Source organism: Doryrhamphus excisus, chromosome 3, assembly GCF_030265055.1.
Source record: "Doryrhamphus excisus isolate RoL2022-K1 chromosome 3, RoL_Dexc_1.0, whole genome shotgun sequence".
Taxonomy (NCBI): Eukaryota; Metazoa; Chordata; class Actinopteri; order Syngnathiformes; family Syngnathidae; genus Doryrhamphus; species Doryrhamphus excisus.
In genome coordinates, this window is record NC_080468.1 from 15,645,416 (window position 1) to 15,671,860 (window position 26,445).

At 38.3% G+C, this 26,445-nt stretch overlaps 1 protein-coding gene across 3 annotated transcripts in view; it reads left to right on the forward strand.

Annotated features, from left to right (window-relative positions):
- Positions 1-26,445, forward strand: part of slc6a9 (solute carrier family 6 member 9) — a 66,614-nt gene that overhangs the window by 14,706 nt on the left and 25,463 nt on the right. Inside the window, exon 1 of one of the 3 annotated variants that reach the window (XM_058066770.1) lies at positions 20,566-20,728. The exons of the other annotated variants lie outside the window; for them this stretch is intronic. Coding sequence (XP_057922753.1) covers positions 20,711-20,728 — 18 coding nt within the window. The 5' untranslated portion in view covers positions 20,566-20,710. Of the gene's footprint in view, positions 1-20,565; positions 20,729-26,445 lie in introns of those variants that run through there. 3 annotated transcript variants of the gene reach the window in all.

Genomic DNA, 26,445 nt, shown 5'->3' on the forward strand with positions numbered 1-26,445 from the left:
AGATGGGACCGCTAAGGAAGTGGGCCGGACCGCCGTGTGTGTGAAAGAGAGTGACGGAGTAGATGGGTGCAGAAAGGGACCATATTTATGCCCCCCACCCACCCCCCCACCCCCGTCCGGCCGGCACCCTCCCCCATACACAAGCCGCTGTAATCAAACGCATTGGCACGGACGCCCCGTTTCCTTCAGATGGCAGGCGGGACAATGGAATCCTCTGCTCTGTTTAAGATAAACACGTTATTTATGACGGGCCGCCTGGAACAAAAAACCTGTGTGTGTGTGTGTGTGGACCCGAGCGCGCTGCCACCTCGTAACGCACGGAGCCAAGTCCTTGTTTCCTGTTTCCGATTGCTGAGGTGTGTGTGTGTGTGTGTGTGTGTGTGCGTTTACCTTTTTAAGCCAACGCTCTTGTGTTCATTTGATCATATCTCCAATGTTTTTGCCCAAATCTACGACTGGCAGGATGGAAATATGGCATCAAACTAAATTGACAGTTGAAGCCACCCATCGCCAACCTTTAGTTATTTTCCAAGTATTTCAATTGTTGCAAATTTCAGTATACAAACATCATTTTATGTTTTTTTTTTTGTTGTAGTTAAAGGACATTTCTTTCCCATCATGCACAATCCTGATGAGGGACATGAAGGTATAAAAAGAGATAAAGAGGGACCCCCCCCCCCACCCAAAAGCATCCAACAAGGTTTATGGTTTTATGTCCATGCAGTCTGCATGTAGTAACACAATAACGTGGAATACTTACAGTACTTTTAAGCAATGATGTTACTTGTCTCTTGGTACTGGTCTGGGGCACTGACAGCACAGTGTGTGGTGACGCTATTCAATAAGCGGCTAGTAGCTAGCCGGTGTGCTGTGGCGGGGTCTCAGTACACCAGTAAAAATGTTAATAATAATATAAAAAATAATAATATTTTATTATTTTTTTATTTAATTTATTTTTTTTATTATTTATTTTATTTACTTATTATTATTATTATTATTATTATTATTATTATTATTATTATTATTATTATTATTATTATTATTATTATTATTATTATTATTATTATTATTATTATTATTATGTTGCTGTAGCTCAGTTAATATTACATGTGACATTCCATTTTCCGTGCAGTTCTCTTTAAGAGCGATACATGTATTGTAAATATGATTGCCTTAAAAAAGCAGTTTAACCAAAATGCCATGCATGTGTGGGGAGTCGTGCCCCCCCACTACCTCCCCCATTCACAAAAAAAAAGATGAATTCTCAGTAAAACATGACATCACTATTGCTGAATATAAAAAAGCCACAGTGATGGCAAAGGTCAAAGTAGAAAGTGAAAAGTAACAATTTCAAAAAGGGGCCATTATAATTTACATATCAATTCGAGCCTGTTTGAATGGTTGAATTTCCAAAGTGAAATAATAATGTGCCCCCCCCCCCGCCTCAATATGCACACATGAAAGGCCTGTATCTGCTTGGTTTTTATTTATTTTACAAATAGTTCTTGTATGTTTTTCTATTCATATTGTGTCATTATTTTCTTATAATATTTTGACTTTATGATGCGAATTAATTTGTAATAATTATAGTTAATTTTTTAACTTTTACCCAACCTAAATCTCCTAAAATTATGGCTTTGTTGTTTGTTTTTGTTTTGTTCCTTTCTCACACTAAGTGTTTAAAAAATAGAAAAAATCTCTTTCATTATGACCTTATTCTTAATAATAATATAATATTATTATTTATATTAATTTATAATAATTCTATTAATTTAATAATAATATAATATTATTTAATATTAATATTTTGCCTTTATTCGCAGAAATGACTGCTGCTGTCGTTTTGTTGAATTGTGTTTATGGAATGTGCCTCGGGTCAATAGAAAAACAACCACGTGCCGTAAATGGCCCCCGGGCCGCACTTTGGACACCCCTGACCTACAGCATGGCGGCTCGTACTTTTCCACTTATGCACAGGATCTACCTCTTACTATGAAATTGGATTGGAAAACATGTTTTTATGACTATTATTGTATACAAAATATATTTAATACATTTTATATTTAAGTCAATATATCACTTATATCTTTGTAAGTACAATGTATATCGGTATACCTTGCATTGCTGCATGAACGCATATTATTATTGAGCAAAGGCACATATTTGGAACCAAAAAGGATGCATACTGTAAATGGCAACAGGTGGGTGGACATACAGCCCACAATACACTGATTACTGCCATCTAGTGGAGGAGCCTAGAATTGTATTACCAGTCAATACGCGTCGCTGGCAGATAGATGAATAAAGACAAATGATGCTCTGGTTGGGAATATGCTTTACTCTGATGACTTGCACCGAAGGGAATCAGCCAGGGACGCTGGCAGAGAGAGGAGTCGAACAGCCTCAAGCACTCTTAAGCAGTCATGGACATGACGGAGTGAAAAGGAATACTCCTCCCATTCTGTGTGGAAGTGGTACACTTTTGGCTTCTTGCTTTGTCTTTCTTCGTCACTCATTATTGGCCGAGTGGTTAGCATAGCATGTAGGCCACACAGCCAGGAGATCGGGAAGACCTGGGTTCCATTCTCTGTGTGGAGTTTGCATGTTCTCCCCGTGCATGCGTGGGTTTTTCTCCGGGTACTCCGGTTTCCTCCCACATTCCAAAAACATGCTAGGTTAATTAGCGACTCCAAATTGTCCATAGGTATGAATGTGAGTGTGAATGGTTGTTTGTCTATATGGGTCCAGGGTGTACCCTGGGATAGGCTCCAGCATACCCCCACCCTAATGATGGATGGATTGATTAGCTCGATGTGATTTTTTGTCCCTGTGTAGCCTACGTCTAAGAGTTGTGTATCAACGCTAGCTGTGCAGTTGACAAATTCCTTATCTACGACGGAGTATGAGGCTAAATCTGATGTTTTGAGAATAAAGTTGTCATATTACGAGAATAACAAGGTATGAAGTGGGTAGCAGTGAACAGTACCTCTGGATTGGCAGGACCCCACCCAAGGAAGAAATGTTGTGAAAGAACAACTTAATTTCATAGAAATGCAAACAATATATTTGGGGGTCCTTAAACCCCCAAAACAACCAAAAAATGTTCCCTGGTTAAATGCTTGTGTCCTGACATGTTCACCCCAGGGACATAGGCACATAGGGGCACATAGGGGCACATAGGGGCACATAGGGGCACATAGGGGCACATAGGTTTTGCCAGCGTGGACTGAATTTAGAGGTAAAAACAACATGAGAGCCATTGATAGGAAGAAATGTTGTGAAAGAACAACTTAATTTCATAGAAATGCAAACAATATATTTGGGGGGTCCTTAAACCCCCAAAACAACAAAAAAATGTTCCCTGGTTATATGCCTGTCCTGTTCACCCGAGGGACATAGGGACATAAGGGCACTAAGGTTTTGCCAGCATGGACTGAATTTAGAGGTAAAAACAACATGAGAGCCATTGATAAGAAGAAATGTTGTGAAAGAACAACTTAATTTAATAGAAATGCAAACAATATATTTGGGGGTCCTTAAACCCCCAAAACAACTAAAAAATGTTCCTTGGTTAAATGCCTGTGTCCTGACATGTTCATAGGCACATAGGCACACCAGTTTTTGCCAGCGTGGACTGAATTTAGAGGTGAAAACAACATGTTGTGAAAGAACAACTTAATTTAATAGAAATGCAAACAATATATTTGGGGGGTCCTTAAACCCCCAAAACATAGTTTTTGCCAGCATGGACTGAATTTAGAGGTGAAAACAATATGAGAGCCATCAACCTATCTCTGGGTGAATCCAAGAGAAGATGGAAAAACCAATCAGCAGCATTGAACATTGGTCAACAACCATTTGGAATGTCATGAAGAAACCAGAAACCAAATGCTGGTTTACTTCCGTACCAGACGTCCAACAGGTAGACCAAGAAAAACCTCAGAAGGTAAAGAAAGAGGCTAAAACAGGAACATCAGGAACAACCTGTAGAGGACAGTCATAGACCACTTTGGTTTTACCAGGCCGGTTGAGAGCCCGTAGTCTCTCCAACGTGTCCTGGGTCTTCCCCGGTGCCCTAAACACCTCCAAAAGGAGGCGTCCTTAGCAGATACCCGAGCCACCACCACATCGGGCTCATCTAAATACAGAGGACCAGCGTTCGACTCCGAGTTTCTCCCAGACGACTTTGGTTTTCCCAGGCCGGTTGAGAGACCATAGTCTCTCCAACGTGTCGGGCTCCTCGAAGTACAGAGGACCTGCGGTTCTACTCCGAGTTTCTCCCAAATGACAGTGCTTCTCACCTACGGTAGAGCCCTGCCCCCCCCCCCCCCCCCCCCCCGCCCCCCTACAGAGAAAACCCATTGGATAGGAACGTATTGACCGGTAAACTGAGCTCTGCTCCTTCTTCTCATTTGCTTCATATTGATTTGGTCCGTCTCGGGCCTAATCGATTACTCAGTTAACTGAAACACTAATTTCCCAATGAATTTGAAAACGTGAACGCCACACGTATCGGACTTTAGGTGTGAAATGTCCAATTAAGCTAGTGTGAGTATGCTCTAATCACGCCCAATAATAAAACGTCAAATAATAAAAACTTAAGAAACCACATATAGTTGGTGGGTAGACAAATTATTATTTTTTTTATTAAAATGAACAAAGCATTATTAGAGCCCTGTAGACATGACAAAACACGACTATAGTCACATTCGTACTTTTTTTATTTACAACATATTGCGCAACTACAGGGTCTTGAGACACATGCTAACTCGCAAACTAGAGAGCTATAGCGACCTAAACGGTATCCTTCAAAGTTATTTCCTTTAAACTTAAATAGCAAAAAAACTTACCACTTCCACACGGATAGGGAGGATAACTATTAACAGTTATTTAACCTTTAACATGAACATTAATAAAAACGTAATAATTTTTTCTGGGTACATGATACCATACAGCATCCATATCAAACATTAAACTTTCATATCAAGGCGGGGGCCTCAAACTAGTGTCCTGCGGGCCACATTTGGCCCGCGGGCCGCGTGTTTGAGACCCCTGCTGTAGCACATTCACACATTCTATGCTGTCAATGGGATTAACTCATGTTTTTTAAAGATAAACTGCAATGGCAGCGGTCCCCCCCCTCCCCCCCTCTCAGCGGTGGACTGAACCCAAGGTGCTACAACAACCGCAGGAGGTACTCGGGTTTTCCAGACATGCTCGACTAATAATTGAAATAATAAGGAATTCATGACGGGAACGCTTTTTCCTCTCCCTGGAAGAAAAGATCAGATCAAATGAAGTTGTTAGATCAGCACTAATTAATCAGTAATCGGTTGTTTTTAGTTGAAATATACGACATATTATATACATATTTTTATTTGCATTCTCCAATCTGGTTTGGATATTTTTAGAGGCATCGTCGATCGTAGCCAATTTGAAATAGTCATAACGGGAAGAAAAAGACTAGCTTAACAGATTGACCTAAATTATTGGTTTGTACGTAAGCAGATTTTCTGCATCGCATCAAAGCGTGCCAAGAAGATAATGAGGCCGTTGTGTTGAGATGTTTTCCTCACTTGCAAAAAGATTCATACAGCTTAGCTGCAACACATGGATCCTATTTGAACATACTCGGACTCATATTTAGCATCTCCCCTTGTGGTGTATATGTTGATTCCCCCCCCCCTCCCCCAGGGAACCTCGACGTCTCTTGGGCATCGGTGCCTCCAGGCTGGGACCTGTTGGTTGCTCATGTGAGCTGGTGTCAAGGAGGTTCCTACTGACTTCCATCCTTAATATTTTCTATGCCGCTTATACTCAATAGGGTGGCGGGCTGGAGCCTACCCCAGCTGAGAGGCGGGGTACACCCTGGACTGGTGGCCAGCCAATCACAGGGCACATATAGACAAACAACCATTCACACTCACATTCGGGATTTGGATGGGGTGCTTGTGTCAAAGAAACAGCCTAAAAAATTTAAATAAAATAATTATATTAATAATAAAAATAATGAAATAAAAATAATAATTATAAAAAAATATTAATGAATTAATTAATAAATTAATAATTAATATATTAATAATTAATAAATTAATAATTATTTAATTTATATATTTGTTATAATTTTATTAATTATTCATTAATTAAATTAATAAATAAATAATTAATAATAACAAATAATAATAATAATAATAATTATTATTATTATAACTCTGGTTTCCTCCCACATTCCAAAAACATGCTAGGTTAATTAGGCATAAGGCAGCTGCGCGGTGGTCAAGTGGTTAGCACGCATGCCTCACAGCCAGGAGACCCGAGTTCAATTCCACCCTCAACCATCTCTGTGTGGAGTTTGCATGTTCTCCCGTGCTCCCACATTCCAAAAACATGCTAGGTTAATTAGCGACTCCAAATTGTCCATAGGTATGAATGTGAGTGTGAATGGTTGTTTGTCTATATGTGCCCTGGGATTGGCTGGCCACCAGTCCAGGGTGTACCCCACTTCTCGCCCCAAGACAGCTGGGATAGGCTCCAGCATCCCCTGCGACCCTCATGATAAGCGGTAGAAAATGAATTTTTATTTTTATTTTTATTTTTATTTTTATTTTTATTTTTATTTTTATTTTTATTTTTATTTTTATTTTTATTTTTATTTTTATTTTTATTTTTATTTTTATTTTTATTTTTATTTTTATTTTTATTTTTATTTTTATTTGTTTTTTTCCTGATTTCGGAATCGCCACAGTGACATGCAAGGTCTCTGACATGATTCATCACCTTCTCTTAAATATGCTATATATTGTTTGGAATTATGGTCTACATTGTTCTATTTTTTATGGCGCTAGCCATGACGAGATCGCCATGGGAGTACTATCACTCAGGTCAACAAACATCGGAAAAAGTAGGAAATGACTCCGGAATTGCTCATCCTTTCATTATTCTTTCAAATCACTCTGTAAAGATGCTTATATAGCAATTCTAATACATTACAGCCTTGTCGCTATTGTGGAATAGTGTTGGGAAGACATGATGTAAACAAGACATGACTTATGCTATTCTGTGGCAACTTTGAAGAAATAGTCCTTCTTTGTTCGTTGTCTTTTTCCTGTGTATCGGCGAAAAAACGTGTATTTATACCGTACCGTAACTTTTGAAAAAGTCATCAGTGAAATGATCACTGCAAAGGACAGAACTGGAAATGGGCGTCCATCTGTCTCTCCTTTGCTGCACTTGCTTTGTTTATTGTTGTTTTAAACCTTCCTCTTATGGATAAGAAAACAAACTAGCACTAAGGTACTGTGAACATCCAGCAGCAACACGACATTTCCAAAATTAAATCCCAAATGAAAAAAATTGTTATTGGATATCAGTGTTGTTTTTCAATGTTATCGGACTTATTGGTATTACGTATGTCATAATTCCTCATATTGACCCAATAATCATCAGGCTGGTATTTATGATGTCATAAGATCAAAAATCTGTCAATTCAACCTTGTTGAAATAAAAGACAGTAAAAGTGAATAAAAGAGGAAAATGGATTACCGGGCGTCCGCAGACTGGTCCACGCCTGATGGGTGGACGACCCGCCGCCCGGTACGCTGCGTCCCGTGGTTGAGCGTCTGTTTCGGAGGAGACAACTTTGTCCACTGTGATTGCGCAACACGGGTTGGCAGCACCAAGTGCTATAACGGGACTCGCCCTGGAAAACTGTTTCTGTTTTTGGCGAAATGTTGTTTTTCATCATAGTTCCCTATATTAATTTCCCCTTTCTGCTTAACAGTTCCATGGTTTCAAAAGACGTTGCACGCGACTTTTGTTTTTTTTACCAGAAGTACACACTCACGTCTTCTTGGAACAGGACACATTATTCACTCAAATGGTCAAAATTGGTCAAAAATTGCATGTATTTACAGTATGTACATTTTGCACTACTGGAACTTAAAGGGGAACTGCACCTTTTTTGGAATATTGCTCATCATTCCCAGTCCTTATGTTAAACATGAACACATACTTATTTCCCTTTTTTGTGCATTATAACATGAAAACAAGTTAATTTAAGCTAGCTTACAGTGCTATCATTGGCATACACATATTTCCACTATGAAGACCTCTAAAAATAAATATATCAGCATGCTATATATATATCCATGCTGTGATCATGCATTAATGTATTAACGTACACTGATTGATTTTAAAAATGCTAATTAAACTAGCATCTTGTTGAGCCTTGGTAGCTAAATGGAGCGCTAGGTATAAACTCTTCTGTGAATGATGCTAAGACTAGCAATTAAGAAAATATTCTCAAAAAATCATTCATTCATTCATTTTCTACCGCTTTTTCCTCACGAGGGTCGCGGGGGGTGGTGGAGCCTATCCCAGCTGTCTTTGGGCGAGAGGCGGGGTACACCCTGGACTGGTGGCCAGCCAATCACAGGGCACATATAGACAAACAACCATTCACACTCATATTCATACCTATGGAATATGGAATTTGAAGTCGCTAATTAACCTAGCATGTTTTTGGAATGTGGGAGGAAACCCGGAGAACCCGGAGAAAACCCACGCATGCACGGTGAGAACATGCAAACTCCACACAGAGATGGCCCAGGGTGGAATTGAACTCGGGTCTCCTAGCTGTGAGGTCTAGGTGCCAAATGTGTAAATGTGCAAATATACCAGTGTACAGTGACAGTTATGATGTCGTCACTACCAACAGCACTAAATTCATCACACAGCAACTTAACACCCAAAAGGTGCACCTGATACAAACATGTATCAGGTACACCCTGGACTGGTGGCCAGCCAATCACAGGGCACATATAGACAAACAACCATTCACACTCACATTCATACCTATGGACAATTTGGAGTCGCTAATTAACCTAGCATGTTTTTGGAATGTGGGAGGAAACCGGAGTACCCGGAGAAAACCCACGCATGCACGGTGAGAACATGCAAACTCCACACAGAGATGCCCGAGGGTGGAATTGAACCCTGGTGCCGCCCTATTCTCAAAAATAAATGCAAAAAAAAAATAAAAAAATCACAACAGTGCAGGCACCCATGTTGGCCCCTGAATCCGCCCCCCCCATTTGCCCCCGAAAACCAACCAATCCGCATCACACGCCGACTCGCCTTGCAAATCTGCATTGTGCGACATGCACCTCCAAAAATATTCACAGAGCCACAAAAGTAGCCGTGTCCAAAGTGCGGCCCAGGGGCCGTCTGTGGCCCGTGGCTACTTTATCATTGGTCCCATGCACGTTATAAATTGCAAGCGCTTATCGGGGGCAAATATGGCAGTTTATGGAGCGGAAGTGAAGTGTAGTTCTGTTTACTTATTGCACCAGGACTTAGCAAACAAGACGGATCAAGTTTGTATGTGTGTGTGTGTGTGTGTGTGTGCCACATCCACTTCCTGCGGTTGCTCTAACCTGACTAACCTTCCCCTGACTTGACTAAGTTAAGCTTGAGGGCTCGCAGCTGCCACAGTTGCCAACATCACGTTCATCCAACGGTTGCTCTGATGAACGAGATGCAAAGACCTCAGGAACCTGATCTTGTAGTAAAACATTTAAAGGGACCCTGACATGATTTAGGAACTTCATGTTGATAAGATGTTTCCACCTGGAGCTTCACACCTAGGGATGGTCAGCTCAGCATCCTTTGTTTGAATTTGGTCTCATCTGATCACATGACATTCTCCCTTAAGATCATGCAGATTGTCTCCGGTCTGGATCTCTTTTGAATTAGTGGAAACACAGTTGAATTAGCCTGTAGCTCCATAGCTTATCCTGGCCTTTGTTCTGGTCTTGACTGTGGTGGAGTTTGGAGTCTGACTGTTTGAGGCCGTGGACTTGTGTCTGTTATACAGTTTAACACTAATGCAGGCATCAAGTGGAGGACGTAAGAGCTTCCTTGAGGAGAAGTTAAATATGTGGTAGTCACATGATTCGTGATTTTTTAGAGGCATTCAAATATTTGCAAGAATATACAAAATTTTTTTTTTAACATTATGTCTCGAAGTTGAAGTGTACCTGAGATGAAAATTACGTCTGAAAATTAACCCTAACCTAAAGTATTGCATTTTTTAAATAAGGAAATATTTATTGTGTTATGACTTGAGGTCCTGGATTAGTCCCAGTAGACTGGATTTGAAATAATATGTGTTCCACTTTCATCGTGTTATAAAAATGACGTGCTTTTTTTCCCCCTCAGACAATCAAATACACCACCAAAAACAAACAAAAATTATTATAAAAAAAATAAAAAATATTAAATAAATAAAAATTAAATAATATTAATAATATAGATAATAATGTCATTAATAACAATAATAATAACTATATCACAATAATGTTTTTATTATATAAAATAAATAAAATCAATATATATATGGGGCGGCACGGTGGTCAAGTGGTTAGCGCGCAGACCTCACAGCGAGGAGACCAGGGTTCAATTCCACCCTCGGCCATCTCTGTGTGGAGTTTGCATGTTCTCCCCGTGCATGCGTGGGTTTTCTCCGGGTACTCCGGTTTCCTCCCACATTCCAAAAACATGCTAGGTTAATTAGCGACTCCAAATTGTCCATAGGTATGAATGTGAGTGTGAATGGTTGTTTGTCTATATGTGCCCTGTGATTGGCTGGCCACCAGTCCAGGGTGTACCCCGCCTTACGCCCGAAGACAGCTGGGATAGGCTCCAGCACCCCCCGCGACCCTCATGAGGAAAAGCGGTAGAAAATGAATGAATGAATGAATTAAATGTATATATAATATAGATAATAAAAATACTGTATTTTCCGGTCGCACTTTTTTTCATAGGTTGGCTGTTCCTGCCACTTATACTCCAGAGCGACTTATAAATGAAAAAACTATTTATGTTACATAAACACTGGACACCTTTTCTGTTCATGACGTAATGTCTGTTTTGGTTAAGTAGTTAAAATAAATTACCCGCAAAAAATGCGACTTATACTCCAGTGCGACTTATGTATGTTTTTTTTTACCTAATTATGCATTTTGGCCTTGCATGACTTATACTCCGGAGAGACTTATCGTCCAGAAAATACGGTACATACAAATAAATTACAACAGTCTTACAATCTTTATTATTATTATCACCGACAAATGTTACCACTTCCATCACTACTACAAATTTATTATAAGTATAATTATAAGTATAATTTATTATACTATACAGGATCTCATACCGACTCATACCAGTATTCATCAATCTGCAGTTGATTAATACAGTAAACCTCGGATATATCGGATTCAATTGTTCCCACTGGTTTTGTCCGATATAAGCGAAATCCGTTATATGCGTATACCGGAAAATGTCCGTTTTACGCATATATCGGATTTATATCCGGTATATGCGTAAATCGGATTTTATCCGTTATAAAAAGGCACTTCCTTGACTATGTTTCCAATGTACCTGGACGCGCAGGCAACGCTGCAAACGCTGCAAATGACGTCGTATAGCGGCCTGTCACGATTCGGCGAATCGGAGCGCCACCATGCGGCCATCCGATATATGCGAGGGAAATTTAATGGAAATGCATTGGAACGGGACTGGAGATTTTGTCCGAAATAGGCGAAATCCGTTATAAAAAATCCGATATATGCAATGAATTTTTATTGGAAATGCATTACAGAAAAATCGGTTCTTTTTTATCTGTCCGTTGTGAGCGAATTTCCGATATATCCGAGTCCGATATATCCAAGGTTTACTGTACTACCAAGTAAGTACCAAGTAGGGTTGGGCGATATTGGACCTTAGCATATATCAGGATGTTTTTGGATTGTATCACAATATAAAATTTAAATTGTAAAAAAAAAAAAAAGCATGTTTATTTATTGGCAACAATCTGGCTAACTTTTCTAACGGGATGTCAGCCTCGCTACTAAATCTCCAACCAATCCGTAATGCCTGTTCTTGTCACGAAGGAAGATGTAGTCACCCATACCACGGAATGGTCTGAAATTGAAAAGTGCGTGTCGGACATTCCAGCCAACATGGCTTCCCAGCATGGTGCTGCTAAATGTGTTGGTCGGGGTTAGAGGGTTCATCTTGAGGACTTCTTTGTTGGTGGTCTTATCTCCACGGGAGAGCGTTATCTCTCTATCAGTGGGGTCGCACATTCACATGTCGCCGTGGACATATCGGTGAACACTTTGCACAAGTGGGCTGATAAAGATGGGAATATCTTTTTTGAGCGACACACCCGAAGTTCTGTTCTTTTCTTCAGGCTTCTAGTCGCATCGGCCATTAATTGCTCTTTTTAAATGAGTCTTGAGATTAATTGAAATTAATTAGTGCAATGGTTTTCGATGCAAGAGACTGCGCTTCTAGTGCTGTACGGGTTCTTCATAAAAGTGCTATTTGGTATGAAATTTGCCCGTTTTTTTACCTTTTGCTTTCATGTTCCGTGTTTTTGCTACATTGCAAAACTTGCGGAGGAGGTTGTCGGGGAAGTAAACGAGTCGGGACTTTCACATACTCCTAATATTCCGTGTGTAATCATTTTAGTGGTCGATTACATTTTGTTTTTTTTTTAGGTGGCAGTTCATGTTGCCAAAAAAAGTTGTGCCATGGTGGAGGTTTGCACGGATGGAGCTCGACTTGCTGACATTTTAGTTCTCATCGTTTTCAATCAACAGCACCACCGCTCGATTCAGTCAAATTTGCCGTAATTGCTGCAATTAAGTGTGGATTAACCTTCAAAAAAAGGCCAGAAAATGCAAATAATATTTTTTTTACTTTTTTTTTTGCTTAGATTTCTGAATCAACTTGACTTCTAACAAAAAATACAAAATATTTTCATTATTTTAACCCTCGAAGTGCCCATTTCATTCAATGAGTAACTGTGTATATGCAAAAAAATACAAAAGAATTTGTTATTTTCGATATAATAACTGTTATAGAGCTTAACCATACATGAAAAGATTAATAGTAAAATTAATTTTCACTGATAATATTTTTTTATATTTAATTGCTATATTTAATTTTTTTTAAAATTTTAATTAAAAAAAATATATATATTTTTTTGCAGGGTCAGATTCCTAATTTCCCACTCTTTTGGGTCCCTGGTAGGCATGTTTTTGGAATGTGGGAGGAAACCCGGAGTACCCGGAGAAAACCCACACATGCACGGGGAGAACATGCAAACTCTACACAGAGATGGCCGAGGGTGGAATTGAACCCTGGTCTCCTAGCTGTGAGGTCTGCGCGCTAACCCCGTGCCGCCCCCTGACAGTGTTAATGTAAGATAATACCTGAAAAAAAAACGTCTAAAACAGTACAAATGCTAACATTCTAACTGTTAGCATGCTAACACCAAAATGAAGATAAATCCTATATCGCGGAAATTCATTTATCGAGTCTGGAAACAATTTTCATAATTCAAATTTCATTCATTCATTCATAACATGCAAACTCCACAAAGAGATGGCCGAGGGTGGAATTGAACCCTGGTCTCCTAGCTGTGAGGTCTGCATGCTAACCACTCATCCGCCGTGCAGCCCCCTGACAGTGTTAATGTAAGATAATACCTGAAAAAAAAACATCTAAAACAGTCCAAATGCTAACATTCCAACTGTTAGCATGCTAACACCTAGCACAATAGCGCTTAGTCTTGGTGTAAATTTCTACATAGGAAAATGAAGATGAAGCCTATATCGCGGAAATTCATTTATCGAGTCTGGAAACAATTTTCATTTCATTCATAACATGCAAACTCCACAAAAAAAACTGTACAAATGCTAACATTCTAACTGTTAGCATGCTAACACCAAAATGAAGATAAATCCTATATCGCGAAATTCATTTATCGAGTCTAGAAACAATTTTCATAATTCAAATTTCATTCATTCATAACATGCAAACTCCACACAGAGATGGCCGAGGGTGGAATTGAACCCTGGTCTCCTAGCTGTGAGGTGTGCACGCTAACCACTCGCTCGCCGTGCAGCCCCCTGACAGTGTTAATGTAAGATAACACCTGAAAAAAACAGTCTAAAACAGTACAAATGCTAACATTCAAACTGTTAGCATGCTAACACCTAGCACAATAGCGCTTAGTCTTGGTGTAAATTTCTCCATAGAAAAATGAAGATGAATCCTATGTCGCGGAAATTCATTTATCGAGTCTGGAAACAATTTTCATTTCATTCATAACATGCAAACTCACAAAAAAACAGTACAATTGCTAACATTCTAACTGTTAGCATGCTAACACCAAAATGAAGATAAATCCTATATCGCGGAAATTCATTTATCGAGTCTGGAAACAATTTTCATAATTCAAATTTCATTCATTCATTCATAACATGCAAACGCCACAAAGAGATGGCCGAAGGTGGAATTGAACCCTGGTCTCCTAGCTGTGAGGTGTGCACGCTAACCACTCGCTCGCCGTGCAGCCCCCTGACAGTGTTAATGTAAGATAACACCTGAAAAAAAACAGTCTAAAACAGTACAAATGCTAACATTCAAACTGTTAGCATGCTAACACCTAGCACAATAGCGCTTAGTCTTGGTGTAAATTAGACAAAAGAAGCTATCCAATGATACACGTCAGCTCCACTGCTCATTGCACGGAGCACATCATGCATGTTGGAAGCCATGTCTGTGTGTGTGCGCTCCAGGGGGGGTTGGGGCATTGGGGGGGGGGGGGGGGGGGGGGGGGGGGGGGGGGGTGGATGCAGGTGAACAGCTTGCGAGGGCCAACAATTCCGCGGGCCAGTCTCGCGCATCACTTGACAGCCATACCCGATGAAGGCGTACGCACAAGTGAACTTGTTAAGCAAATGAGTGACCGAGCGAGGGTCGGGGCGGGGCGGGGTAGGGTGGGGGCGGGGGCTGTGTGGTGGTGGTGGTATTGGGCGCACGCGGCTGAAGCGGCCTGCCTAACTGTCTGCACACATCACCGTCCGGGAGTGTAAAACGTGTAAAAAAGTGTCTATTTTCTCCTCTCTCCATTTCAAACGCCCCCCCCCCCCCACTCCCAGTGCTCCCAGTCCCCATGTTGTCAGATAACTCCATTAGAGAACAGATTGCATTATGCTGTCAACACTATGATGAATTACTCTCATTCTACAATAAAAGATGCCTTCAGGGACTAGTCCCCCTCCACAAGTATTGGACCAGTGAGGTCAATTCATTTATTGATGCTGAAAACTGAAAACTACGTCTGTAAAGCCATGAATCGCATTTTGTTCATAATTAACTCCTAATTAATCACACTTTAGCGCAGTTTATCAATAAATAAATAAATACATTATTATGATTTATTCTAAATTATTTAAATTATTTGTACAATTTACTGTTTACGCTGTACATTATTGTTCATATTTGATGTCATCTATTTATTCTCCACATTATTATTATTATTATTATTTATTATTATTATACGGGAGCCAGACAACGACATTTCATTGGCAATTTCACTGCTGTGTTATTGTGCAATGACAATCTATCTATCCATCCATCCATCCGTCCATCCATCCATCCATCCATAAGTATGAAGGTAAAACCCTTTGTAGTAAACGTGAAATTAATTTATTACATTTTGTCCATATTTAACTCACGATTAATGGCACTTAATCGCAGATAGAAATACATTTTTAGTTATAATAAGTAGGGATGTCAATCTTTTTGTGGTAAACCATTCCATACGCGACTACGATAACTACATCACATTTTAAAGGAGTGAAGGGATATCAATTTTATTTTATTCCAAAAATAATATACAGTTGGAAATCTCATAGTTTTTGCATGTTCACTGAGAAAAAACAACAACAAAATGAAAATCAGACATTGGTCGTAATGAGTACAACCCCAGACTCGATGAACTCGCAAAAGAAACGCTGCTGTTTAATATAGTTGCAAAGGTAGTATTTCGAGAAATGCTGCAAATGTTTGACAGACGGTAGAAATTGGAAATACAGTACACGTCACAAACTTTACACCAGTGAAAGATGGCATACTAAGAGAAATATTGAATATAATTTGGTCTCAAAAGCATGTTGAGAACTATGTCGTTTATAGCAATCCCTCGCGATATTGTTCCACGGTTCGATTATCACTTCCTCGCTATATCACGGTTTTTCAGGAATTAATTCATTCATGGTTGCTGTTTCGTCAGCGAAAAATGTGCATATCAAGCAAATGTTATGTATTCTTGGCCTAAATGAAGCGTAAAAATTATTATTAAATATTCAACTCTATGCTCCTGAAATGACATAATTTTTCTTCATAATATTAAATATATACGACTTTATTCTGGAAAAAAATTGCCTTTTTTCTTGTTTGAAGACAACCTCTTTGCCCTGGTAGTATTTTGACTTTATGCTGGTAAAATTACGGCTATATTTCAACTTCCTTCTTGTAAATTTTCTTCTCATAATTATCTTTTGGACTTGATTTTCATAGCATTACTTTTTCCTCAACTTAATTTTCCAATTTTCCAATTTTATTTGTTTTTTGTTTCTTTTTCATACTGATACAACTTTAAAATGATTGATTTTCTTCCATATTCCAACTTTATGCTGATTTTTTTTTTCTCACAATTTCATAGTTTTTGTAAAATGTTTACTTTTTGCTTGAAAATTACAACTTTTTGAGTTGCATAGTACGATTTCATTTTATAGTTGCTTTAATTCTCCAGTTTTTAGTTTTTTTGTTTAAATTTTCTTACATTTTTCAACACATTTTTAACTACTAAAATTAAGTTATTTTTCCTCATAATATTACAAGTTTGTTTTTTGTCAAATATATAGTTTTCTTCTTAGAATACAATTATTTTTTTCTTCATATTTTTTTTGTTGTTAAATGATACACTTAGAACGTGCCATGAGCCAATAAAAAAAAAAAGCTGCAGGCCACAAATGGTCCCGGGGCCACATTTTGGACACCCCTGATTAACACAATATACAGCACTTATTTATGTTCCAGTTTGAATGAATAATACAAATGAATGAATAATACTCCATTACTCCAAAACTCCATGTATTTTTTCATTGTACTTTTCTTTAAAATAAAGTTCTCATCTCGTGACGCCACTCGTGCTACGCTAAACGTGCCCCCCCCCCCCCCCCCATAGACGAGATGGAGTGAAAGCGGACACCAAAGAGCAGGTCAGCTAAGGACGCAGCTGACGATGTCTTGTGCATGGATGACTTCATGTTGGACTTTATTTAGTGACGTTTAGTCAAGCTGTGAAAAATAGTAGCGGGAACCCATTTGTTGAATTGATGAATTTCTGTGGAATTCTTGTTAACAGAATTATTATTGTTAGTGTCTGGAACTGATGTCCATTTTGGTAAGTTTCTCTTGCCGTCCATTCCCGATTGTTCTCCATCGGATTTAGTTGAGGAGAACATGAAGGATGGTCTAAAAGAGTCAGCTTATTGGTCTGGAAGAGGTCCTTGGTGAAGGCCATTACCACAAAGAATGGAGTCTTCAATTATGGCGGATGCCGTTTTGACACCCCTGCACAAACTGAAGCTCCACTGTTCCATTGAAGGATCATTATGGGATGGATTTTTAATGTCCCATGTTTGGTGCTCCTTGGTGAAGGCCATTACCACAAAGAATGGAGCCTTCAGTTATGGCGGATGCCGTTTGACACCCCTGCGTAAACTGAAGCTCCACTGTTCCATTGACGGATCATTATGGGATCGATTTTTAATGTGCCATGTTTGGTGCTCCTTGGTGAAGGCCATTACCGCAAAGAATGGAGCCTTCAGTTAAGGCGTACGCCGTTTGACACCCCTGCACAAACTGAAACTCCACTGTTGACGGATCATTATGGGATGGATTTTTAATGTCCCATGTTTGGTGTTCTTCTGCAAATTCCAAACAGGACGTTTTTTCGTCTTCAAATCCTTCAGATTCCGACTGATGGATTTCAGACTGGGCCGTCGATGGTCCCGTGTCTTGACGGACAACCCAATAGGATGACGGTTTTTCGGGTCTTCCGCTTGATTTTTTTTGTTCCATGAGCCTCACGATGTTTGAAGAAGTGCAGTTCAACAATCCCACCGTGTTCAAAGACAGAAAGCTGTTTTGCCTTTGCCATCAAGAGATCACAACAGTGTGAATACCCGACACTAAATCATATTCAATCCCCATTTTTGACAATTTTTTTAAAGGTTTGATCAAGTGGTGATCAGCCTGTTTCACTTTCATGCTTCGTTGCAATAACTTCCATTTCTTCTTCTTCTGGCGTTTTGAAGCTTTTCCTAGAACATTCTTAAGATTGCGAAATGTAAATTCTTGCAATTTTGATCAGGAGTTTATGACGAATGACGAGAGTAAAAACAGCGCGGGGCAACGCCCGCGGTTTCATCACATCGACGCCATCGACCGCAGTGGCTTGCTAGGAATAACAAAGGATGTGACAAAGTGTTTCCACGCAATGGCCGCACTTGACCTCCTCTTAGTGTCACGGCACAGGATGTTGACCTCAGTGAAGACAACGAGAAAGAGAAAATGGAGGGATTTGGATTAAATATGTCATGTATCTTTATGCTAATAATAGTATAATAATAATAACTAATAATAGTAATAGTAATAGTAATAATAACACATCTTTGTATTTCAACTTTCCTCGTAATATTGCAATGTTATTCTCGTTAAATTACCGTATTTTCTGGACTATAAGTCGCTCCGGAGTATAAGTCGCACAAGGCTAAAAAAATGCATAATTAGGTAGAAAAAAAATATAAGTCGCACTGGAGTATAATTCACATTTTTTGCAGGTAATTAATTTTAACTGCTTGACCAAAACAGACATTACATCCTATTTGCTAACACAATGCACAATGCTAACACAATGGTTATTCAGCTACACAAAAAATAAACATGAACGGAAAAAGTGTTCATTGCTTAAGTAACATGAACAGTTTTTTTAATATATAAGTCGCTCTGGAGTATAAGTGGCAGGAACAGCCAACCTATGAAAAAAGTGCGACTTATAGTCCAGAAAATACTGTATTTTTCTTTTTTTTTTCATTTATAAGTCACTCTGGAGTATAAGTGGCAGGAATAGCCAACCTATGAAAAAAAGTGTGAAAATACGATATATAACTTTTTCTCATAATATTTTGACTTTTATTCGCCCCATTTTTGCTCTTTTCTTGTTAAATTACTATATTCCAACCTATAAGTCCAACCTACGGCCCACGGGCCGCACATTGAACACCCTTGGTTTAGACGAATGAAATGTTGACTTTTGCTTGTAAATTACAACTTTTTGAGTTTTATAGTATGATTTCATTTTATATTTGGTTTAATTATCCTATTTATAGTTTTTTTGTTAATTTTTTTTTGACTTTTTCAACACATTTTTAACTACTAAAACAGCCAACCTATGAAAAAAAGTGCGACTTATAGTCCGGAAAATAAGGTATATATCTTTTTCTCATAATATTTTGACTATTACTTGCCCCTTTTTGCTCTTTTCTTGTTAAATTATATTTTATAAAGTCCAACCTCCGGCCCCTGGGCCACACATTGAACACCCTTGGCTAAGACAAATGAAATTTGGACTTTTGCTTGTAAATTACAACTTTTTGAGTTTCATAGTTGGATTTCATTTGATATTTGGTTTAATTCTCCTGTTTCTAGTTTTTTTGTTTATATTTTTTGAATTTTTCAACACATTTTTAACGACTAAAACAGCCAACCTATGAAAAAAAGTGTGACTTATAGTTCGGAAAATAAGGTATATATCTTTTTCTCATAATATTTTGACTATTACTTGCCCCTTTTTGCTCTTTTCTTGTTAAATTATATTTTATAAAGTCCAACCTCCGGTCCATGGGCCACACATTGAACACCCTTGGTTTAGACGAATGAAATTTTGACTTTTGCTTGTAAATTACAACTTTTTGAGTTTCACAGTATGATTTCATTTTATATTTGGTTTAATTCTCCTGTTTCTAGTTTTTTTTGTTAAAATTAAAAAAAAAATTTCAACATATTTTTAACTACTAAAACAGCCAACCTATGAAACAAAGTGCGACTTATAGTCCGGAAAAAATACGATAAATAACATTTTCTCGTCATATTTTGACTTTTATTTGCCCCTTTTTGCTCTTGTCTTGTTAAATTATATTTTATAAAGTCCAACCTCCGGCCCCCGATCCACACATTGAACACCCCTGGTTTAGACGAATGAAGAAGTGCCTTGACAACTTTCATTCCGAATCAAATGAGGACAAATGCGGACTTTTCTCCGAGTTTGCAAAGTCCATCCTGTGCATATTAATTTATAATCTCTCTTATGCGAATATGTCTTACTGTACAGTTACAGCCTAATCTCATGTTTACCTGCCAATCATTTATTGTCTGTATTGACTGAGCTGGGTTGAAATCCCAACATGAATAACTTTGTAAATATTGATTTCAAACTTCCAATGCCCCCTTCTGCTCTTTGCCCCCCGGCACATCCCACACTCCCATACCCGCTTTCCCGCCATGTCTCTCTCTCTCTTTCTGTCTCTCTCTCGCTCTCTCGCTCTCTCGCTCTCTCGCCACAAAGACATAACTGGCCCCCAACCCCCTCCCCCCGGGGGGAGGTATTTCAGGACTCCAGCATGTTGTGTTTAGTCGTCAAAGTATCAGGAAGTTTGGGAGGTTGGCCAGCCAATACGTTATTTGGACCATTGGAGGCTGATGCTGCGCTTGCAAGTTCCTCAACATGGAACATCAGGTCACGGTAAGCTATCTCATGGATACAGGCGCACTTTCAGATAGTCCGATCTGGTCTAAAAATCATCTGAAAAGGTTTTTACTTGTCAGATTGGTCATGTTACTATGTTTTTATTTCTGGATCTTAGCAAAAACGATAACATATTACTTTGACTCTAACTAAGACCAATGTTATTTAAAATTTAATGTTATTTTTAAATAACACAGTTTTGAAATCAAATTAAATTGTGTCTAAATTATGTATGAAATTTATGTTTTGATGAGGTAAAGTGTCTTCCACGTTCATCAGATCGCATATTTAAGAAATAAATTTTCATTTAAAGGACTCGGAATCCTGGAAAAATTGCATTTGTAGCCCAAAATTATGAAATCTTAGTCATAAAAAGCCTTGATAAATGTCTTATTTGTTTACATATTTGGGTTAATTAGAAAAGATAATCAGTACTCTTACTCTAACACAGGGCTGTCAAAAGTGCGGCGCAATGGCCAGAAGTGGCACATGGCTTTTTTGGCATGAAAGAGTGTAATCTTTGTTTTGGTAGGGTTTCCATGTTTACGTAGTCATAGAAAACAATATTTTTGTGTCATTAAAAAAAATCCATCCATATCGTCTAAAATGGCCGCTACTGAGGGGAATACATTTTGAAAAATCACAATATTTCTGATCATTTTGTGTCATCTTCATTATTGTCCAAATATCGCAAAAAAAACCCCAGAAATTCACAAAATGATCCAGTTTGTAAAAAATTTTATTATAAAAAAGTTATTATACTAATTTTGCAGATTTTTTTTTCCAAAATGTTTTCTTTTTTGTAAAACTAACTATAATGCTCAGTGTTAGCATGCTAAGGTGAGCATGTAAGTGTTGCTAGAATGACAACATTAGCAAAGTAGCATTTTTATCAATTTTCATAATTAAACACATTTATAAACACCATTATTATGCTAGGTGTTAGCATGCTAAAATCGGCATGTTGTGGCTGTTGCAGGAGAGACTCAGTGTTTCGTCTCATGCCGATCTTTATTTGACAACGGCTCAAAAACCACCGCATCACAAACATGGAACGTCTCTTATATAGCGCTAACGTTTACGTGGCATCAAACCACGACCCCAACTTGCCCCCTAGTGTCCACCATAATGTTAGCATTATAGCTGTTTCCATAGGTAAACACTTACCTGTATATAAACACTTAACACGATCAAGCAAAGTGTTAGCATGCTAACATTAGCATACTAGCATTTGTAGCTGTTTTTCTAGGTTGACACTTATATATTCTGTATACTTGACAGTATCATGTTCGGTGTTAGCATGTTAGCATTGCTAGCATGTTAGCATTGCTAGCATCATGTACAACGCAATGAAATCTGTGATGTCCAGTCCACACTAGCCATCCATTGAGTTGTATTATTCAGCCGTGGAATGGGAATTAATTCAGTCCCTGTCCAATAGACCCCCCCACACCCCCACGGTAGCAGGTTGAGAAGCCACAGTCTACCCTGTCTTTAGGCCCATTACTCTCACCTCACAGCTCACTCATAAAGACGGCTTTGAACGGTCTTGTTTCTGAGGGGATCCGGTGGGCTTTTTGTCCCATAATGGTTGAGTGGACTCAGTCAGTGCAGATAGACATGTTTACTAAATTCTGCGTAGGTTGAGTGAAGGAGATTACGTGTGCCACTTTCAACCACTGAGGCCGGATGATTGGTTGCAAAATAATACCATGCTAGGCACAACTTAGTGGCCGAGACGTACACTAATGATTTCGGTATTAAAATATTGATTGTATTTTAATGGTCATCTCAATATCACAGGAGCCTAATTAATGTAAATGGAAGACATGAATGGATTCCTGAATCTTAACCAAACACACATTCCCATAATTGATAATATGTTTTCTTAAAACCTTAAGCATGATATAAATATCAAATACAATACGTTCACAGCAACTGTGATGCATTCAAGGACCGGCGATCAACGTGATCAGTGATACATAAAGACTCAAACATGCATTTTTTTTAATGTATGCTGTACATTTTACCTGTATTATTGTGGCTTTATATAAATATGATAAAAATGATCAGATATTTTTAAAATTATTACCAACTTATGTTGAATAAAATGTGATTCCTGTGAAGAAAAAAAAAACATTTTTGGAGAAAAATGTTTTAAAATGTCTAATCTTATAATAGTATTTTACATATAGGATAATGACAATAATGTAATCATAAATATTTTGATGAAAAGGGCTTCTTTTTGGAGAAAATTTGAATTTATATGATAATAATAATTATTATTATTATTTTAAAATAATTAAAATTGTTTTTTTAAATAATTTATTAACTATTTATTGAAATAATTCATAAAAATAATAATTATATAATAATAATAATTATTATTATTATTATATAATTGTTGTTGTTATTATTATTATTATTAGATAATTATAATAATTATATATCAGTAATAATAATAATAATAATTATTATTATTATTATTATTAATGATCATAATAATATTATATAATAATAATAATAATAATAATAATAATAATAATAATAATAATAATAATAATAATAATAATTATTATTATTATTATTATTATTATTATTATTATTATTATTATTATTATTATTATTACTATTTTTATTACTAAGTTAACTATTTTTAAATTTAAACAAAAAACTATTATATACTATATTTTATTTATTTTATTTTATTTATTTTATTTATTTAACATAGCAATAAAAATTTTCATGGCCATAAATGCTCAATCATGGATGTGCGAGGGTCAAACAGACATGCATGTCACGTCTTGGCATTTGGGAGTTGTGCCAGCAACCCCAATATGCAGAGATCAGGGACTTTTAGTGCTTTTAGCTTTTCCATGTTTGCTGTTTTTTTTTTCATTTTATTTGTTTATTTTTTGTTAAATTCTATTTTTGGAATAGGCTAATTAAAAAAAAATGCCCCAGGCCGCAGTTTGGACACCCCCATCCTAGGTTTATAAAACAGTTCTGTCATTTTCCCAAGGTAGTCTGAAAGGATAAATTCCTTTTCTCATCCCAAGTCTCATTGTAACAGCGCACAGAATCCATGACCCCGGTAGCATTCAATCGCCCTTATGATAAACTATGGACGATGGCTTTCCTTTTCTTTGGCGCACTGTTGCTGGAGAGAAATAATGAATGTAAAGAGTTAACTAATGGCAATGTTATTCTTGTGTATTCTGAAGCGTGCCGTCACTGGTTCTGGAGCGACCTTCAGACTTTTTTTTTTGTAGATCTTTATCGGCATGAGTTTGAATGGGCTTGCAAGCCCCTGCTTTCGTTTGATGACGCCAAACGTTGCATAATTCAGTCGGCTTCAGGGACGCACATGCTTGCTCAAAAAAAATGACGCATGAGGCTCAGGTGTGATCTTTCAACCCTCCTCCTGTCCTGTCACGTTACGGATTTGAGTCCAATGTTGGAACGTACTTTGGCAAACTTGTGCGGTGATGATCACTATCACTATTCCCACTATTCCCACTATTCCCACTATGTCATGTAGAATAGTCAGAAAAAGTTGTAACTAAAAGCCGTTTTGTTTAATCGGCAGTGTTTATTTGTGGTGCACGTGCACGTGTGCCGAGCGCATGTGTCAGCGCAGTGACACTTGCACTTGCACCAGCTGTCAAAGGTCACATGATAAACGCTTCAGCTGTGTTGACATGTTAAACTTTCAGAAATGACAAATACCGTGCCGATGTGTATCTTTTTTTTTTTTTTTCGAGAGGTCCTTTTTATTGCACATTACCAAAATATTACTTTATTTAATGACATTATGAAGTAATTATAAAATATAAATTGTCCAGTAACATTACACACTAAATTAATATGGCGTATTTTAACATACGCTGATGTGGACTCAACCGCTCTTGATGGTGTCCTCCCGCGGCAAAGTCCGGCTAAGTGGCAGATGTACGAATGTTTTTGGCAAAGTAAACAGTGACCCCAAAGTGACCTTGGAAAAGTTGCTAAAACTCAAAGGGTGGATAAACGGGCAAGGCCATGTGTGGTCTTATGTAAATCCCAGATGGCTTCAAAAGTCGCATGTGACGGAGAGAAAAAGGAGGGAGAGGTTGTCGTCTGACTGACTGACCACAGGGGCTCCCCGGACGCCAACGCCACGGGCCACAACACCTGGGTGGGGACATGGCGTTCGCTCAAATTAGAGAAATTGTCATGAAATGTCAAAAAAAATATCAAATTTGACATCTAATCTAAACCTTCAAGCTCAAATTTACAAAATCTATTCAGTCGATATCTTTATAGTAAATGGACCCCCGCCCCCACTTTGGGCCCCTCTGGCCTTCCTTTTCTTTTGGCTCACTACTCTGGGAGATGTAAGGAAGTCCCAAAAGTTAATTCATGAGCGATGTTATTGGTGGGCGTTCGCTCTCTCAGCTTTTTATTAGGCTCATTTTCACTCCCATAGTGATGGCTTTCCTTTTCTTTGGTGCACTTCCGCTTGGGAGAATCATGAAGTCCCCTAAGTTAACTAATAAGCAATGTTGTTTCCGCTCTCTGAGTTTTTTTTATTATGCTTATTTTCACTTTCACTGTAATGGCTTTCCTTTTCGTTTGTGCACTTTCGCTTAGGAGAAGCATGAAATCCCCTAAGTTAACTAATAACCACTTATGTTGGTGGCCCTGTTTCCGCTCCCTATCTTTTTATTAGGCTCATTTTCACTCCCATAGTAACGGCTTTCCTTTTCTTTGGTGCACTTCCGCTTGTGAGAATCATGAAGTCCCCTAAGTTAACTAATAAGCAATATTGTTTCCGCTCTCTGGGTTTTTTATTTGGCTCATTTTCGCTTCCACTGTAATGGCTTTCCTTTTCTTTGGCGCACTGCCACTTAGGAGAATCATGAATTCCCCTAAATTAACTAATAACCAATGATGTTGGTGGCCCTGTTTCTGCTCTCTGAACTTTTATCATCCTCATTTTTGCTTCCACAGTAATGTCTTTCCTTTTCGTTGGTACACTTCTGCTTAGGAGAATCATGAAGTCGCCTAAGTTAACTAATACGCAATGTTGTTGGTGGCCTTGTTTCTGCTCTCTGAGCTTTTTATTGGGCTCATTTTCACTCCCATGGTGATGGCTTTCCTTTTCGTTGGTGCACTGCCACCTGGGAGAATCATGAAGTCCCCTAAGTTAACTAATAAGCAATGTTGTCAGTGGCCCTGTTTCCGCTATCTGAGCTTTTTATCATGCTCATTTTCACTCCCAATGGGATGTAATGGCTTTCCTTTTCTTTGGCGCACTGCCACTTGAAGTCCCCTAAGTTAACTAATAAACAAACAATGTTGTTGGTTGCCCTGTTTCCGCTCTCTCAGCTTTTTATCATGCTCATTTTCGCTTCCATGGTGATGGCTTTCCTTTTCTTTGGTGCACTTCCACTTAGGAGAATCACGAAGTCCCCTAAGTTAACTAATAAGCAATGTTGTTTCCGCTCTCTGGGTTTTTTATTAGGCTCATTTTCACTTCCACTGAAATGGCTTTCCTTTTCTTTGGCGCACTGCCACTTAGGAGAATCATGAAGTCCCCTAAGTTAACTAATAACCAATGATGTTGGTGGCCCTGTTTCCGCTCTCTGAGCTTTTTATTAGGCTAATTTTCACTTCCACTGGAATGGCCTTCCTTTTCTTTGGTGCACTGCCACTTGAAGTCCCCTAAGTTA